A 19,560-nucleotide genomic window follows, 5' to 3' on the forward strand; every position below is an offset into this window, starting at 1 on the left:
TAGGAGGTTGGTCTTTACCCTTTGTAGACACAGGTGTTCAAGCAATGCGAGCATGCAACTTCTGACGAAAAAGTGCCATCTATTGGTTAAGTGGAACTCTACAGTAAAGTTAATAGCTCATTCCCGGGATGTTAACCCTTGTGTTCTCTTCGGGTCATTCTGACCCATCAGTCATTGTTACCCACCGTCGTATTGTGACAACTTTACCGCATACAAAAACAAAGTGAAGCATTTTCTTTTAACCGTCGGGCTGTCTCAGACCCTCCACATTGCGAAGGTTAAAAGAAAATGATTTTTATTTGTTTTTGTATTGGGTAAAATTGGGTAAACACAACGATGGTTCGTTATGAACCTTTGGGTCATGTGACCCGAAGGCAGCACAAGGGTTAAGAGCTAACTTTACAAGAAAACGTCTTCAGTACTAAATACTCCTGCTACTTAGAATTTAGGTTCTGAACTTGTCTTATCAAAGACTACCAGTCTATTGCGAGTACGGACCAGACTCTTGACTTCGAGCGTTTCTTATCATTCGGTCAGTTTAGTTCTTAGAGCTACCACTATTCACACACACACATGACATGGGCAAAGCGACACCGCCATCTGTCTCATGTAAACAGTTCCTACAACGTTTTGTAAAACTCTTGCATTTTCTTTCGTGGTTCTGTCTGAAGAACAAAGTAAACTATATTCTAGTGAATGTGTCAGTCTTAGCATATTAAGTTGACAACTCGTGAAGCAAAGCAGCGAAAATTGTTAGCAGGTGTGACTAATTAGCTACTAATTAGACCGATGACTGTGTTAGAGCTAGCCAAGCTCGTCTTGCATTCGGAGTAAACGGGCTTAACTTGGTCAGTAAAGCATTAAAAACTGAACGTAAAACACAACAGTTACCTCTAGGTAATATAAATCCATAGAAGTGATTTGGGAGTCAAGAAAGTCCTCATAAGTATGGAATTCGGTGACAATATTGTCGAGAGCCGCAACTGAGCTGTCCTCCTCCATCTTGGTCTAAGCGCTGTTGGTCTATCTCCATAGCAACCAGCGAGCAGAGGGGTTGCCAAAATTGGTATTCCTCTTCTTTGGACAGGGCAAAAAACAGGCAAGATAGCCTGTCAGGAATCGGATACAGTACTGGAAATATTTTGAATATAGTGTGTTTGGGGGAGATTATTGTATTATTTGAAAATACAAATAAATCGTTGAAGTCTCCTTCTAGAGGGATGTGATGGGCCAAGGCAACGGCAGTCACACTGTCTCAATTCCTGTCTTGGTCTTTCGACCGTTTGACTACGTTAGCTTTTCATAGGCTAGTAGAAGTGTGGCATTGTGGGGATTAAGTTGATGCTCACATTACAACAATCTACAATGTTTCAGTGTACAGTAATTACGGCCATTGTAATAGGACATCGCTGTGTTTAATGGATACTGTGTTTCACCTCGGAAAATGATTAGTAATGGTTGAGCATTAAGGCCTTGTGGAGAACTACATGTTTTTTTTTGTTTTTTTTTGATGAAGTACACAAATCAATCAGCATTTGGTGGTAAACAGCAAGAATTTAATTGAAATCAAATTAAAATAATAAGTACCAGATCTATTGCATTATTGTAACATTGTTTCGGTAGGGGGTTATTCTACGGTTGTATCTTTGTAGTACTGAACACACACACCTGGAACATTCAGCTATCACAGACTGCACACCAGATCTTTAGTAATGCAGTCCAATACAAGACCACCAAAATAATCCATGATTTTCTCAATCAATTCTTTGATTCCATAAAGAGTACAAAAGTCCACCAGGAGTCAAGGAATTAATCTCCAGCACTCCAGCCATAAACTGTACACATATCTCTCGCTCGGGGCTTGTAACAACTCATAAGACGATGCCTTGGAAAAAGAAAAAAGACGAACATAAACACGAATAATGCCAAGAACATGTACATTACACTGACACAGAAAGTCAGCTATGTTAATAGACATGCAACAAGTAACAAAACTTGCTGAAATTACAAGAATTAAAAAAAAAATGCTTAAAATCAGTAAAATTGCATAAATACTTTATACAGTTAATTTCACTGTGGTGTAATGTGTCCTCTTTGAAATGATAGCCCACAACATAAAATGGCATTCAATAAAAATCATGATTCTGTTCCGACTTTACAAAGTAAAGGTGCAAAAGTCATTCAGATTGATATCAGCCATCGTGTGGATTTTTAAAGAGATGCTTTTGTGGCTGCTAAATCTTCTCAGCTAGATGTTACGATTGCACACTAGATATAGTACATAAATGTAGAATGATATAACAATAATAATAAGAGTGCATAATATATGGCAGAGAATAGGGGAACATGAATGGGAGATGTCACAGACAGTGAATCCGAAACTACTACTCGTGTTAGAAGTGTTCTCGAGAGTAGAAAAAAATAAGTAAATGTCTCATGTACAGAAAGCTGCAAGGTTGCCCACAGCATCACGGATAAAATGACACGAGGAAGGACTACTTCTGTAGTCTCAGGACGCTCTCGTTTCAATGTTCTCCACATACATACTCAGGAACCTTGTGCTTCACTAGGACCAGGCTACCTAACAGACATCACATTATCTAACACCGAAAGTGAAATATCGAAACCCATTCGCGTATAACGGCATCAATTAGGTGTTTCACGCTACAATCCTTATTCAGATATATAAAGGTGATAGGCCTACTGTGTCCCTAAACGATCCAGATAAAACTCTCTTACGGAGGTATGAATCGACTTGGCAGAGGTGGTCTTACGGTGGTCGATGACCGCCCAAAATCTCTCCCTACTTGGCGTCTTCCAGTTAGAGGAAGGCTTTTTGAGATTATTTACATGCTGTCAGACCAATAATATTCTCCTTCTCCTCTGCTTTGTAATAACAGAACGAAACCGCTGCGTTCCTGGAGGAAAACGTTCAGCCAATGCTACACGTACAACCTGAAATTCGACAGTTTACTGCGTCTGACCGTAATCTTTTCGCCTTTATCATAACAGATATACTCTGGACAATGTCTAACGGTTTTTATACATTTCTCGTGATTCAAACTTTAAATTGTTTCAGAGGTTGTGACACATAAAAGGAGGGAGTCAGAAAATAGGGAGTCAGGTGGCTGAGCGGTTAGGGAATCAGGCTACTAATCTGAAGGTTGCCAGTTCGATTCCCGGCCGTGCAAAAATGATGTTGTGTGCTTGGGCAAGGCACTTCACCCTACTTGCCTTGGGGGAATGTCCCTGTACTTACTGTAAGTCGCTCTGGATAAGAGCGTCTGCTAAATGACTAAATGTAAATGTAAATAAAATGTCAGCGCAATCACATGACACAGATATGAGCGAGGGGGAGGGAGGGGGGAACAATCCCGGTTTGTGTGCAAAATGTTGCAACTTAAGACCAATGCCATGCATACAGTAACTGGAAACGGCGGTGTATATATATATATATATATATATTTCATACGCTGATATTACATTTCAGAGTTGATGAACCCTCGATGGTTTCCCTCTTGAAGACATACAACTAAATCTTACATCCTATGAAGTACAGTATCTGTAAACCCCTGATATGGTAAAAAGGAAGACAAAATAATAAAAAATAATGATGATGTCACTAGTCTGGACAAGCAGCAACAAAATAAACAGCTCCTACAACTTATTACAAATGGACAACTTACAAGACTGCATGATAGGTAAAAATCGACATGATAGTTCTTCATTCATACCAAAATACATGATATATCAAAGCAATTTGGCAAAAGGGATAACACAAAAAAAATCTCTCTTTGATGGCAATGGCTTGATACTGTGGGCAACAAAATAAATCACATATTTGTAAACGTAAAAAAAATTGCATAAGTAGACTCACTAGTTATCAACCCACATACAATTATTATTAACATTCATTGTCCCACATATTACTCCCGCGGGGCTAGGTGAATAGTGACGTAATCAGCTGGACACAATCTTTTTTGTTTTAAAGCCAGGAGTGGTTAGTCACAAAGCTATATTACAGGCAATGACATTTTTTGTTTGTTTTCCTTTTCTTCTCAATAATCATATTTTTCCTGTTTTCTTGCTCTAGTTTAAAAAGGCCATTGTAAGTATTTACAATATAAACAAGTTTATCTCACGTTCTAAGGGGAGGTTATCCCTGTATCCTGTTGGTCTACAAGCCAGCTAGCCAGTGGTATATTGAGGATGGCGTTTCAAGGTTGTTTGTGTCCTATAATGAGTGTGGACTGTTAAAGTGGGAATGATGTCATAACACCCCTTGTGTCATCTTATTTTTCACTCTCTTTCCCCATCTTCTTCTCCCCCCTACTTCCCTCCATCCCGTTTCCGGGCGTGCTAGTCGATCGCCACGGTTACGACAACTGACACATCGCGGGCAGGTGATCCCTTTTAGTCTACATCAGTGAGTTAAGTTCGGTTACTGTGTGTGTGTGTTTACAGGTATTCAGAGAAGAAAGAGGGAGGTATTTCAGGGCGGGGGGAGAGACCAGGAGGTTACAGGCAGGGAGACCCAGAGGGCAGGGAGGGAGAGAGGGGAGGAAGGTCGCGAGGGCCTCAGTTCTTGAAGCCGTCGTCGGCGCTGCGTTCGTGCTGCAGGTTGTAGTAACAGTTCTGACACACTCTCACCGGAGAAGAGATCTTCAGACGTTTGATCTCTGACTGGAAACGACTGCACCTGAGGGAGGAGGAGGGAGGGAGGGAGGGAGGGAGGGAGAGAGAAAGAGAGAGAAGGGAGGGAGAAAGAGAGAGAAGGAAGGGAGAGAGGCGGACCAGGACAGGAGACAGGGTGCAGCATGGTGGTTAAGTCTCCGGTCTTCAAACAGTCAACTGTGTTTGTTGTTGAGGTTATTCTTGGCTGTGACCAGAGCAGTCACAGTCCAACGAATACATAAACAGAACCAAAACAACTTCCCCCAGCACGTAATGGCATCCCAACACTAGTCCTGGTACAAGTTCACATCTTACAAAAGAACATATTATTATTTAATTTTTTTATAGCAATAATCATTTCCAATAAATATCCACCAGACCAGCTTAAGAGCAAGGCTCATAGTTTGGCTCCTCGATGCCCCGTTCTGTCATGTGTAAACAGCGACGGAGGAACTTACTTCTGACAGAAGAGCTGGCCACAGTTCCTGCAGTGGTGACGTCGCTCCGTCAGGGAGAAGCGCACGCTGCAGCCGGAGCAGCTGTCCACCACCTCGTCCTTCACCCAGTGGTCTGCAGCCGAGCGGCCCGGCTGGTCACTCACCGACCAGCTGAACACACGGCCACGCCCGTCCCCCACCAGGATCTTACTGTGGTCTCTGAGAGAGGGAGAGGGGGGTGGAGGGAGAGAGAGGAGATGGAGAAAAGATAGAGGGAAAGGGGAATAGGGAGAGAGAAAGAGAGAAAGGAGAAAGATGGAGGGAGAGAGAGAGACACTGTGATGTGACTCAAACCATGACCACAACTAACCCCACTGACCTTTAGTGCACACTGCACTTTACACACACACTAGGGTACGCTCACAAACACCACACACACACACACACACACACACACACACACACACACACACACACACACACACACACACACACACACACACACACACACGTACTTGGAGATGGCGAGGGAGGTGATCTCGGCAGGGTGAGCGTTGTCCTTGCGGTCGAAGGCCGTGTGCATGGTGAGCTTGCTCCGGAACACAAGCTGACGCTCCCATCTGTAGCCTGAAACACACCACCACACAGTTAACACACGCTCATTCTAACACACACACTTACATGCAACACAGTTAAGACAAGCAGGTAACCTGCTTTCAAATAAAATCAAATCACATTTGTATAACCCTTTTTACAAGCAACGTGCTTTAGTTACAAACATCTCTTCCAACGTACAGACTAGTAACCTACCGGTTCTGAGTTGGCCGTAGGGGCGAGCCTCCATGGTGGTGGGGTGCTGGGGGGCCTGCAGAGGGGCTGGGGGGGCCGTGTGGGGGTGCTGGGGTCCTGGGTGTGCCCCTGCTGGCCTCCCCTGGCCCTCTGAGTAGGTGACAAACACAAAGCCGTCCTTCTCGTCCAGGCTGAGCGTGTCGGACCAGCGGCGGGAGTCGTCAGAGCCGCTGTCCACAGACCAGGACGCCCCAGAGCGGCCCACCACACCTGCAGGGGGCGCCACAGGCCGTTAGAAATCAGTCTTTCCACTACCGGGCAGTCAGAAAATCACTTGTTCCACTAAACAGATATGAGTTAACATGTTCTGGGTGGTTCCATGGAGGTTGACCCTGAGAGGGGGGCAGAGTGACGTACCTTTGGGTCTGTGCAGGGCGCTGCTGGGGGCGCTGCTGGGGGCGCTGCTGGGGGCGCTGCCGGGGGCGCTGCCAGGGGCGGGAGAGGCGTGGGGGAGGGGCTGGGGCTCTGGGCCCAGGCTGGTCTCGTCTCCGTCAGACTCACTGCTGTCCTCCTCCCCATTATGGGGCTCACGGCCCTCAACTGGACACAGCAGGCGGGAGTGTGTGGGTGGTGTGTGTGTGTGTGTGTGTGTGTGTGGGTGTGTGTGTGTGTGTGTGTGTGTGGGGGGGTGTGTGTGTTGTGGATGGTTGGTTGGTTCACAGTTAGGATATGCTTAGGAGGAACTTGATTTAAACTTTTGATTTCAACAAAAACTTTTTAATTTGAAAAGTAATTTATTTTAACAAATGAACCCTTTCAGGCCATATGTGGTGTGAAACGGAGCCTCACCCATCTTGTCCTCACAGCAGTCAGGCACTTCCTGCTCCACTGGCTGTGGAGCAGGGGTTTCTGGGACTTGTAGGAACTCCATCCTCCAGAACTACAAGAGAGGACATTACATTTTACACAAAAAGTATTTTATAAAAAAAGAAATTGGAAGTTACGATGTACTAATGCAGCTAGCATTTCACGACTCAGTCCTTCCAACATCTCACAGCAGTTTCTGGCGATTAGCACTAGTTTCATCCCTTCACTCAAACCAACACCCCACACTACAAAACACAAAGCTCACATTTCAAAGTAAAATCAACTTGACTGTCAGTTCGCCTGGAAACGAAATCTTAGGCTCCGACTTCACGACTGATATTTAATAACATGATGGTTACCCTGACGACGCCGTCGGAGTGCCCGGTGACGATGACGTTCTGCGTGTCCCACTCGTTCATCTCCGACACGCAGCAGCACAGGATGTGCTGGCTGCGGCCCGTGAAGGTGTTGGCGCTGGCGATGGGGCTGCCGTTAATACTCCACACGTGGATGTAGGTCCCTGCACTGGACACGATGTCTCCCTGCTCACACACACACACACATATACAGGCACACATACAGGCACACGCACACACACACACACACGAATGTTAGGCTCTATGTTTCTGGTCCTTATGCATACTAGAAAATAATTATAAAAAGCAGTTTGTGTGTAGGTGTGTATGTATGTATCTGTATGTGCATGTGTGTATGTGTGTGTGTGTGTGTGTGTCCAGTGCGATGCACGGCCCCCCCCACCGTGAGCTCGTTGATGCAGAGAGCAGAGACGGGCGCCCGGTGGCCCCGCAGCTGCGTGACGAAGGACAGCTTGTTGAGGTCCCAGAGGATGCAGGTGCGGTCCCTGGAGCCGCTCACCATGATGTGGTACGCTGCTGACGCCGTCAGACACGTCACGGCGTCCGTGTGGCCCAGCAGAGCCTAGGGAGCGCGCACACACACACACACACACACACACACACACACACACACAGTTACATGGGTGCTTTGTTTATGAGGTCCTCCTACCTGGATAATCCTCTCATCCTACCTGTTTGAGGGTCAGGGTCTTGTTCCTCTCCTCCTACCTGTTTGAGGGTCAGGGTCTTGTTCCTCTCCTCCTACCTGTTTGAGGGTCAGGGTCTTGTTCCTCTCCTCCTACCTGTTTGAGGGTCAGGGTCTTGTTCCTCTCCTCCTACCTGTTTGAGGGTCAGGGTCTTGTTCCTCTCCTTGGATGTCCCGGTCTCCCACACACACACGGCCGTGCTGGTTCCCCCGGTGATGACCAGCTTGGGGTTGGGACAGATGGCACACAGGATCTGAGCCCACTCAGACAGACACTCGTACACCACCACCGCCTGCAGGGGCCAGGGGATTGGTCACAGGGGGAGATGGAGACAGGGGATTGGTCAGAGGGAATGAAGATGAAGTGCTTCCTCTCCAACCCCAGAGGGCAGTGTTGACCAGCAGGAAACATTATTGACTGTTTTGGGAATCAGAAATGCATGAACAGGGAAAACCTCTAACCAAGTGACCACATGGACAACTGTGTGCATGTGTATGCGTGTGTGTGTGTGTGTGTATGGCTGCATGTGTGCGTTCTTCCCTGACCTTGTCTGACTCGTAGTTGGCCAGACGACAGCTGAGGTCGGCGTATCCCCAGGCGAAGGTCTTGCTCCAGGCGGGAGGCACTAGGACCTTGTTCTGCTCCACCGCCAGGATGCCTTTATCAGTACACACGATCTGGCCCACAGGATCCTTCAGCTCTGCAGCACAGCACACACACACACGTTTAGACAGAGGCTGGTGACAGCTAACATGGATCTAAGTACAGACCACCCAGAGTATCCGAGTCCTGTATGGAGCCTGTTACCATCTGTGTGTGTGAAGGTGCTTGACAACGTGTGTGTGTGTCTCCCGGCGTGGCCGTTCTACCTTTCACAGGGGCGAGTGAGGGCCGCAGGTTGTCGAGGTGATGGAAGAAGATCTTGTCAGCGGTGGAGCTGACGGAGGAGGGCACGCCCTGGGGGTCCCCGTTAGAGCGGCTACGCACACGCTTGGGGGGGTGGGGCTTCTTAAACAGCTGGGGAGGAGACGAGCAAACGTCACTTACGTGGTTTGGGTCAAAAAGCCAAGCGATCGTGTCAACAAAATACACCGTCACAGATTCATCCACTTCTCCCAATAAACACCACCAGTTCCAGAAACAACAGCAGCTCAATCTGAGCCAGATGTCTGGTGACCGTCCTGTCAGTCAGGGGTACAGGAAGGTCACCTCTCCTCACCTGTTTGGGGATCTGTCCGAAGTTGTTGATGAAGCCGATGGTGGCGGTCTCTTTGAGGGGGTCGTTGATGTTGTAGATGTCCACCTGGCCCTCGTAGAACAGGTGGTGGAACACGTTCACTGCCTCCACGGCTGGAGGGCCCTGCTGCTTGAAGCCGAAGATCAGGTCGATCCACTCGTGGAGGTGAGAGCTCACGTAGTCACACTCCAACGCCTGCGTCAGGGTGGGGGGGGGGGGGGGGGGGGGAGGGAAGAAGAAATCAGTTGCAGTGTTGCTATTCAGCCTATTCCACTGTGTTAATATTCATACACTACTGAAATAAAACATTTATTATTATCTATTTATTGTCCTCATGAATGATATGATTGGTTATCAAGTATGGTTGAAATAGGGTTTGTCACTTAGGGATACTGGATTAGTTGGTGTTGATTGAGACATTTCAGGTTGTTTTACTGGTCAGGTGAGGCCGTTAGGAGTGTCTGATGGTCACCTGTCTGTGGACCCTGATGAACTCCCGAGGATCTCCCTTGGCCCAGGGCGGCAGCAGCACGTCCCCCAGCCTCACACCGTTCTGTTTACTTCCTGGTAGGGGGAGGGAACATCCAATCACAACACAGAAACAAACACTTCCTTTTGCACAGTGCTGTAGATGTGTAAGGAGGTTCCGAGTGGGGACCTGGAGCCCACCTAAGTCGAAGTTGTTAGAGTTGAGCATGAACTCAGGCAGGTAGAAGAACTCCGGGATGAGCTCCTTTACGTCGGCCATGTTGTGTTTGGAGGCAGAGAGCCAGGCTTCACGCACGCTGTGGAACATCCTGTCAGCCAGGTCGAAGTGGCCTCCCTGCAGAACACACACACACACACACACACACACGACAAGACATGAAACCTCCAAGGGTCACAAAGGTCATCATTGGCGTTCCAACCACCATCCAAGAAGCCTGACATGTTTCTATACCCCGCCTCAGAAAAACACGATCTCAACCTTAGCTGTTGACCGATCTGACTGTCTGGTGAGCAGCGTGTGTCGTGTGACGGGGGAGGAAGAGGAGGGTCTGACCTGCAGCCTGAGGAAGATCTGGGTGAAGGGCTCCATGCGGACCAGGTATGAGGCCACGATCATGGCAGAGGAGTAGTGGGTGCCGTAGTGGTACGCTGGCGTCTCGCCTGCAAGACCGAGACACACAACCACAACGATCACAAGACTGATCTGGGTTCCTTTCTTAAATATAACATCTGACAAAGATGTCTGGCCCTTGTAAACACGCTGTAGACCAAACTTGTCTGTGATTGTTAAAAAATGATACTTGAGGTGCAAACGGGTAAATCGTTTTTGAAACCCTGAGGTAACGTGTCAAAATTATGGGATGTAACTCAAGTCTGTTGTGATATTTGGACAGGCGGGAGAGCTGGCCTACCGTTCGGGTCCTCCCAGTCCTTGAACCTCTTCTTGTACTGGGTGAGCCGGTCATCTGTCTGGGCTCCCATTGGCTTAGACAGGTTCCGGAACGTCTTGGGGTTGTTCAAGTCCAGCTCCTATAGGACAGCATCGCCACGTTACAACATCTATGCTAAGCTTGTTAGCTAAGCTAACGTCCTATAGGACAGCATCATCACGTTACAACACCTATGCTAAGCTTGTTAGCTAAGCTAACGTCATATAGGACAGCATCATCACGTTACAACACCTATGCTAAGCTTGTTAGCTAAGCTAACGTCATATAGGACAGCATCACAACGTTGGTCTACGAAGCTACCAAGGCAGAAGGCAACAAGATGAATATATAAAAAAGAAGACAAAAATTGGGGGGAAATATATATTTTTTTTAATTCAACCTTTCAAACCTTTCCAAAAAACATTTCCAACGGTTAAAAACGGAAAAAAAACGTTTTAATAAAACGTTTTGAAAGGTTGAAAAAATAATCTAATTAGCTAAGCTAGCGTTACCTCAGAGTCGTAGTCGGCCAGGATCCAGGGGAAGACAGGGTACTGCATCAGGTCGTTGTAGGAGCGACCGGCCAGCGTGTTCAAGTGCATCAGGTACTGGAAGTTACTGATCTCTCCTCGCTGGGGGAACAACCAGGGGGGGAGAGAGGTCAGAGGTCAGACTGAGACAGCCTCTGAGGAGAGGAGCTGGGAGAAAGGAAGAGACGACACCCACCTCCCATCTCTGGGTCACTGACTTCTCCCCCACCAGCGTACTGAGGAGCCCAGACCTGAAACACAGAGGAGACAGGCGGGTCAGCAAGGAAGAACACGCAGGAACAGCCTCGCTGGTCACGTGACACCACATTGTCAGGTGACCAGTTCAGGCATGTGGATTGGAGGACAGATGGGATGGTGAGGGTTAGGAGAGGTTGGGGGTGAGGTCGTACCCCTGCTCCACGCTGGTGTTGGGTCTCTGGCCCGAGACCGACTCTGAGCTGTCGGCCAGCGAGGGAACCACCGCCAAGAACCTGCACACACACACATGAATAATGCATCTGTTTGCATGGTTCTAACAGTGTTTGGGTGTCAGTGATGCTGTGATCAGGGTGACAGCAGTGTGGTGTTGCTGCCGCCCCCTGCAGGAGGAGAGAGAGATGACACCTCTGGTAGACTTTGTTCCGGACTCCCTTCTGGAAGGCGAGCAGGTAGTTCCTCCCATCTCCTGAGAACACCTCCGCAGCCATGGGCTGAGCGGGAGACACAGGGAGTCACTTAACCTCCTAACAACCCTCAACTGCTACAGATGACAAGCTGGTACGTTTACACAGGTGTGTGTGTGTACTCACCTGCAGCAGGTAGCGTCTCTTGTGCACCTCCTTGATGTCCTCGTAGGCGAAGATGCTGCAGCTCCTCTTCAGCTGGGTCTGACCCTGTCGAGCTCCCCGCGGGATGATGGCCTCCTGGAGACTGGAGACGAGGGGGGGGGGGGTGGATGGAGAGAGAGGAGATTACAAAGAGGAAGAAGAGAAAAAGAGAAGATAGAAAATAGAGCATAGGAGAACGATGGAGAGGTATGTGTCCAAACAATAACAAATAATATTTGCTTTCGTTTTTTTCCCTCTTGTGATTTGAGAGTCACTTGTTAAACGAATCTCGACTGTCGTTCCAGAGGGGACATTCTACATCACGCTGCCACGTTAACATGGGTGTGTGACGTCACGCTGCCACGGTAACAGGACCTACTTGGCCGGCAGGGTGTCGATGTCTCTGATCTCGCGGCCGAGCGTCATGGTGTAGCCGTCGATGACGTAGAAGTGCTCCTTCCCAAACAGCAGCAGCCCCTCGCTGGTGTCCAGCCCCTGAACCCTGGCACACCGGTACATGTGCTGGATCTGGGGGGGAAACACAACAGTCATAGATCATATCATTTAGAATATTCATTACTATACAACAATATAAAAAGATAAACATGCATCTTTCTTGTCGTGGAACATTCTCTGACCTTCTCTCCGTCCTCCAGGAGGCGCAGCAGGCTGGTGTTGTCGGTGCGCTGCTCCTCCTCCGCGCCCCCGGCCTCCAGACCCTGCTCCTGCAGCAGCTCCTGGCTCTCCTCGTCAGCCCCGTCCGCCGTGGAGCGAGAGCGCTTCAGAGGAGCCTTCACCAGGCCTGGGGAACACACGCCGGTCAAGACCACATCTGGAGCCCTGCTGAGCTGATGCTAGCTGATAGCTGCTAGCTGCTAGCTGCTAGCTGCTACCTGCTAGCTGATAGCTGCTAGCTGATAGCTGCTAGCTGATAGCTGCTAACTTCTACCTGCTAGCTGATAACTGCTAGCTGCAGTTAAGTGTATATGCGTGTGTATATGTGTGTGTATATGTGTCCTCCTCCACCTTTGACCCTGGCGATGGTGTCCTCTCCGTGCTCAGGCTCGTGGTGTGTGGTCTCCTCGGTGCTCTGCTCCACAGAGTGCTGGTACATGCCCGGGTTCCCACACAGCAGCCTCATGTAGTACTCCTTACTGTCGTAGCTCACCGCACGCCTGTACCGCACAGGCTTCTGGAGGGGGGGGGGGGGGGGAGGGAGATGGTGAGGAGAGAGGGAGTGCTGAGTGATATGGTTCCCTGTGGTCGACCTGTTGAGTCGTTCCACATCCTCCTCCTCCACACCCTGGTGTTCCAGAGGTCCAACAGCAGGGCAGAGGTGACCCACACTAAGGGCCTTAACCATGTATGGAAAGCTACTGTAGTCTTAGTGAATTTCTACCACAGAGAGGGCATTCAATAGAGATTAGAGACCTGCTAGGTTATTCAGACGTACTGTCAGTCATGACTAGGGGAACTGTTAGAGGCAGACCTCAACAGCACAGCATCCAACCACTGTGTTCGCCCAAGAGTATAGAAACACGACTTCCAGGACTGTATATGATCACATTTACATTTAGTGAGGGTTTACCAATCCACACAACTAACAGCATGTGCTTCAGAAGAACAGATGTTCCACAGGTTCCCCCTAACGTCCCCCCAGGTTCTAACGAGAACACGTACCGGCGCTGAGCCAGCGATGGTCTCCGGCTCTGGAACGTAGGGGTAGTGGAGGTAGAACATGTCGTTCCGGACCATCTTCTTCCTCATGCGACACGGGCCCTCCGTCATGTTCAGCAGGAATTTGTCCAGGTGGGAGCCGATGGGAGGGCCCCACAGGCCCCGCTCACGCAGGAGCTCGTACTCTATAGACGCCCACTCCTCTGTCACGTACTTCAGAGAGTTCTGCTGCCTCTGGAGGAGGGAGAGAGGGGAGGAGGGAGAGGGGTAGGGAGAGGGGAGGGGGAGAGAGGGGAGGAGAGAGAGGGGAGGAGGGAGAGGGGAGTAGGGGAGGGGGAGAGAGGGGAGGAGGGAGAGGGGAGGAGGGAGAGGGGAGGAGGGAGAGGGGTAGGGAGAGGGGAGGAGGGGAGGGGGAGAGAGGGAGGAGGGAGAGGGGAGGAGGGAGAGGGGTAGGGAGAGGGGAGGAGGGGAGGGGGAGAGAGGGGAGGAGGGAGAGGGGAGGAGGGAGAGGGGTAGGGAGAGGGGAGGAGGGAGAGAGGGGAGGTAGGGAGGGGGGGGGGTAGGGAGGGGGGGGTAGGGAGGAGGAGGGGGGGTAGGGAGGGGGGGGGTAGGGAGGAGGAGGGGGACACATGGAAGGGACAGTGATGAGTAACGGTGCAGAATGACATCATATTATTGTTCAGATGGTGTTACTGTAGTCCTTGATCCAGCAGTGAAGAGGAGCCCCTCTCAGAGCATCCCCAGCCCAGCCAGACTGCCTCTGTCTGGGGTGTGTTCTCACCTCCTGGGCCTCCCGGTACTGGATGGCCACCAGGTCCCTCACCACGCCTATGTGGGTGAACATCCACTGGAAGGCCTCCTAGTGGTGGAGAGGTCACAGTTCATTCAAAGTGTGTAAGTGTGTGTGTGAGAGTGCATGTGAGTGTCTGTGTGTGTGTGTGTGTGTGTGTGCGTACCTGAGTGGACATGCTGCCCTTGTTCAGGCTGTTGTCCTTCTTGTGTCTGCGTGCTCCGGTCAGCTTGGACAGACCGAAGCCACTGCTCACCCTGGACAGCTTGGACTGGCTGACTGGGGCAACCACCTCCCCTCGACTGGTGCTCTTCTTCTCATGAGCTGAGGGAGGAGAGGAGAGAGAGGAGAGAGAGGGAGAGGGAGGGAAGTAGAGTAAGTGAAATAAGTAACTCATAACTCAGATGATGTAACTGAACTGGAACTCGGTCAGCCTGCAGTAACAGTGACCACTGATGCCAACTCTCTCTTGCGACACAGCAAAGCTGCAGTGTGTGCCTGTCTCTCCCTCTGCTCCGTGTGTGTGGCGTGTGCCCACCCAGGTGGTTCTGCCAGCTCTTCAGGGCGGGCTCCTCCAGGGCGGGTCGGGCGGTGCTGATGTCCACGTGTCCACGGTCGTTGGTGGGCAGAGAAACCTTGAAGACGTCCTCCAGGGCCTGACGCTTGCTGTGCATCAGCTCAGTCCACACACGGTTCACTGCCTTCAGCAAGAGCTGCCGGCCTGGGACACACACACACACACACACTTATTAATGTGTACACGCACACAAACCAAAGCTAAAGAACATAATGTAGGGTCACGCCCTTCTGAATTACCAACACAGACATAAACAGCTGAGTGAAGCAAACAATAACATCCCATGAGCCCACTCTCACACCCACACACACACACACACATCCATCCATCCATCCATCCACCCACCCACACACACACACATACATCCACCCACCCACCCACCCACACATCCATCCATCCATCCACCCACCCACACATCCACCCACCCACCCACCCACACATCCATCCATCCACCCACACACACACATCCATCCACCCACCCACCCACCCACACATCCATCCACCCACCCACCCACACACATCCATCCATCCACCCACCCACACACATCCATCCATCCACCCACACACACACACCCATCCACCCACCCACACACACATCCATCCATCCATCCACATCCACCCACCCACCCCCACACACACACATCCATCCATCCATCCACCCACACACATCCATCCATCCACCCACACACACATCCATCCACACACACCCATCCATCCACCCACACATCCATCCATCCACCCACACACATCCATCCATCCACCCACACACATCCATCCACCCACATCCACCCACCCACACACACACATCCATCCATCCACCCACACACATCCATCCACCCACACACACACATCCATCCACCCACACACATCCATCCATCCATCCACCCACATCCACCCACCCACACACACACATCCATACACATCCATCCACCCACACACACACATCCATCCATCCATCCACCCACACACACATCCATCCATCCACCCACATCCACCCACCCACACACACACATCCATCCATCCACCCACACACATCCATCCACCCACACACACATCCATCCACCCACACACACATCCATCCACACACACCCATCCATCCATCCACCCACACATCCATCCATCCACCCACACACATCCATCCATCCATCCACCCACACACACACATCCATCCATCCACCCACACACATCCATCCACCCACACACACACATCCATCCACCCACATCCACCCACCCACACACACACATCCATCCACACACCCCCCAGGGGGGAGTGGTCACCTTCGCTGGCATCCTGGCTCTGGCCGGTGTCAGCCTGGTTCTCGGCGGGCACCATGACGTGCCAGGTGGTCATACGAGCCTCCGCCTCCAGACCAAAGCCCTCCACGCTGCTGCGGAGAGAGGGTGATGTCATCACTAGGGGACAGACCGAGTCAATGCCGTGTCATCACTACAGGACACATCACCATCGCTGTTTGTGTTCATGTCGACTCTGCATTGAACGCAGTCTTCTATTCTCTGCTGTGCAACAGTCTCGCTAACAGTGACGTTATCAACAGGACTTCAACACATACCTAATGACCGCATCAACAACAACACACAGAAACTAAAAACACAACTTGAAACCAGAACCCTAAAACCAATACCTAACCCCCCTTGCCCTGCCCTTACCTCCCGGCGTGCAGGCTGATGAAGCAGTGGGCCAGGCAGGACACAAACTCCTGGTCGTGGTTCCCCGGTCCGAGCACCAGGTTGCGGTTCACGGTGAGCACCCTCAGAGCGTCCAGCAGGGCCACCTGCTGGGGCACGGTCTTGTGCGGCCGGGACAGCTGGTACAGGACTGTGCGGTTCAGACAGTGGTAGATGGCATCCAAGGACAAGCCTTGGGAACGCCTCTTGGACTGGGGTGAGGAGAGGGGGAGAGGGGAGAGAGAGAGAGGGAATTGGTGAAAGAGAGATTTGTAGACTGGGTCACATGGTGTTGCGTGCAGAGAGGGCGGCAGCTTTGGAGATTGTAGTGAAGAGAAGCTGTTGAGAAAAGCAGCTTTGTATGAGCTGCATGCCTCCCCTCCTCCCCTCCCCGCTTGACTCAAGATCCCTCTCCACCTCCACAGCGACGGCTGCAGCCCTGACACAGTGTGGTGGTCCGGTCAGCAGCTCCTTCTACTCACCTGACCGATGAGCTGCACGATGAAGTCCACCACCATCTTGGACTCCTTGTTGAACATGCCCTGCCACAGCTTGTCCACCACGCGCTGCGTGAAGTAGAACACGTTGGAGACCAGCGTCTGGTAGCTGCCTCCGCTGGCAATGGGCAGGGAGGCGTCCTCGCCTGCAACACAAGGGAAGTCACGTTGTCACGCCGGTGCCTCGCACGTGGCCCTGGCTGACAGCGTGAGGTAATGAGGTGTGTGTTGGATGTGTTGGGAAGGTTCTGGAAGGTGTGCTGACCCAACAGGACGTCAGCAGCCAGCAGGTGATCCATCACGCTGTCCAGGATGCAGGACTGGAACTCTTTCTGCTGCGTCCTGGTGGAGCGCTCCGGGGACGCCTGGACGGACACACACACACACAGAGGACAAGACACGTTAGCATTGCGGCTAACATCCTGGATTTGAGGCATATCCTAGTTAGCATTGTCATTTTAAACACTGTATGCTTACATTGAAACACCATAGCCTAGCTAGCATACGTATGCTAACGCAGCACAGGCTACCAAGCTTAAGTAAACACAGCGTAGCCTAGCTAGCGGCAGGCTAACTCACCTCCAGCAGCATGTCAACGATGGGTGTCTGCTTGCTGGCGGGGGACAGGCACAGGTTGTCCATGATCAGCACCCGCATGAAGTCAAACACGTACTTCTTGGCCGGGTGATTGGTCAGGTAGGTCTTGGAGCCCACGTTGCAGTATTCTGATTGGCTGCGGTTCATGCCTGAGTCACTGGAGAAGGCCTTGAACTCCTCAGTGGGAGACCCCGCCTCGTCCTCCAGGTCGCTCACCTGGGGGGCAGGTAGAGGATGTCACCCCACGTCTTATCATGCACACACACACACACACACACACACACACACCCCCACCCACACACACACACACACACACACACACACACACACACACACACACACACACACACCCCCACCCACACCCACACACACACCCACACACACACACACACACACACCCACACCCACACACACACCCACACACACACACACACACCCACACACACACCCACACACACACACACACACACACACACCCACCCACCACACACACACCCACACTCACACTCACCCACCCACCCACCCACACACACCAACCCACCACCACCCACACACACACCCACCCACCCACCCAGACACACCCACCCACACACACCGGGTGTACCCACCATCTCAGAGTAGGGTCTGATGTTGAAGGGGAACACACTGGCAGCCAGGGAGAAGAGGAACTCGGCGCTGTGCCACAGGGGCGCCAGGTCGGGCACGTTGTGGTAGAGGAACCTGAAGAACTGCATGAGGGTGACGGGGTACTCCCTCAGCCAGGAGCCCTCCTCCTCAGACTGCCAGGGCTGGGGTGGTGGGGTGGGGTCATGGTGTTACTATAGGTATTCCTGTTTAGTTGGCCACCTCCCCCTCCTCCAGATGCCACCTCCCCCTCCTCCAACACTGCCTGCCTGCCTCCCCTCCTCCCCAGGTTGAGCCCCTCCCCTCCAGGTTTAGCCCCTCCTCCCCAGGTTGAGCCCTCCCCTCCTCACCAGGTTGAGCCCCTCCCCTCCAGGTTTAGCCCCTCCTCCCCAGGTTGAGCCCCTCCCCTCCTCCCCAGGTTTAGCCCCTCCTCCCCAGGTTTAGCCCCTCCTCCCCAGGTTTAGCCCCTCCTCCCCAGGTTGAGCCCCTCCCCTCCCCTCCATGTTTAGCCCCTCCTCCCCAGGTTGAGCCCCTCCCCTCCTCCCCAGGTTGAGCCCCTCCCCTCCAGGTTTAGCCCCTCCTCCCCAGGTTGAGCCCCTCCCCTCCTCCCCAGGTTTAGCCCCTCCTCCCCAGGTTGAGCCCCTCCCCTCCTCCCCATGTTTAGCCCCTCCTCCCCAGGTTGAGCCCCTCCCCTCCCCTCCATGTTTAGCCCCTCCTCCCCAGGTTGAGCCCCTCCCCTCCTCCCCAGGTTGAGCCCCTCCCCTCCATGTTTAGCCCCTCCTCCCCAGGTTGAGCCCCTCCCCTCCTCCCCAGGTTGAGCCCCTCCCCTCCTCACCAGGTTGAGCATGCTGCGCAGCATGGCCAGCAGCAGGAAGGCAGCTTCAGAGCAGACGCTGTGTATGGAGCTGAGCATGGAGCCGGAGGCCGGCGCACCCAGGATGAACGTCCAGGTGGAGTCCAGGTCAAACTGGAGAGGCAGGGGGGGAAGAAGAGGAGGCAGGGGAGGAGGGGGGGAGGCAGGGAGGGGGGGGGGGGAGGCAGAGGGAGACAAGGTCACACCCCCGTAGGACATTACTACACCCACAGTCATGTAGGGCGAAAGAGACAGGTAAATGATCATACAGGTGTGGTGTAGTAAAGGTGAGAGGTGGTGCAGTGAGGGTGGAGGAGGTACTGACGTGCTCCTGCAGGCTGTCTGGCAGCTCGGTCACAGGCTGCTGCAGGAACAGAGCCATGAGCAGGAAGTAGAGTTCAGGGACGCTGGTGTGTT

General features: G+C 51.8%; 1 protein-coding gene across 1 annotated transcript; it reads right to left on the minus strand.

Annotated features, from left to right (window-relative positions):
• Positions 1-1,534: 1,534 nt before the first annotated feature.
• LOC134016485 (WD repeat and FYVE domain-containing protein 3-like) lies at positions 1,535-19,554 on the minus strand. Its single transcript, XM_062455847.1, has 36 exons — positions 19,469-19,554; positions 19,126-19,257; positions 18,275-18,454; positions 17,649-17,882; positions 17,335-17,434; positions 17,055-17,215; positions 16,555-16,784; positions 16,165-16,274; positions 14,848-15,030; positions 14,476-14,633; positions 14,301-14,378; positions 13,523-13,753; positions 12,869-13,034; positions 12,481-12,644; positions 12,222-12,370; positions 11,825-11,945; positions 11,640-11,725; positions 11,426-11,506; positions 11,212-11,266; positions 10,998-11,117; positions 10,468-10,585; positions 10,110-10,216; positions 9,737-9,890; positions 9,540-9,631; positions 9,050-9,262; positions 8,700-8,847; positions 8,376-8,530; positions 7,964-8,122; positions 7,527-7,706; positions 7,127-7,309; positions 6,750-6,840; positions 6,318-6,500; positions 5,922-6,170; positions 5,627-5,738; positions 5,133-5,330; positions 1,535-4,699 (listed from the first exon to the last, which is right to left on the minus strand). The coding sequence occupies exons 1-36, from the start codon at positions 19,523-19,525 to the stop codon at positions 4,579-4,581; spliced, it is 5,259 nt and encodes a 1,752-aa protein (XP_062311831.1). The 5' UTR covers positions 19,526-19,554; the 3' UTR covers positions 1,535-4,578.
• Between the last annotated feature and the right edge of the window lie 6 nt (positions 19,555-19,560).

This window comes from Osmerus eperlanus, unplaced genomic scaffold (genome assembly GCF_963692335.1).
Source record: "Osmerus eperlanus unplaced genomic scaffold, fOsmEpe2.1 SCAFFOLD_529, whole genome shotgun sequence".
Lineage (NCBI taxonomy): Eukaryota > Metazoa > Chordata > Actinopteri > Osmeriformes > Osmeridae > Osmerus > Osmerus eperlanus.

What these genes read in the sequence shown, in the direction of transcription:
- LOC134016485 (XM_062455847.1), bottom strand. Translation starts at nt 19,525, where the DNA reads ATGGCTCTGTTCCTGCAGCAGCCTGTGACCGAGCTGCCAGACAGCCTG. An exon ending in TCCTGGAGGACGGAGAGAAG is followed by an intron (nt 12,371 to 12,480) that starts GTCAGAGAATGT and finishes TTTCCCCCCCAG; the next exon opens with ATCCAGCACATGTACCGGTG. An exon ending in AACACCAGCGTGGAGCAGGG is followed by an intron (nt 11,267 to 11,425) that starts GTACGACCTCAC and finishes TCTGTGTTTCAG; the next exon opens with GTCTGGGCTCCTCAGTACGC.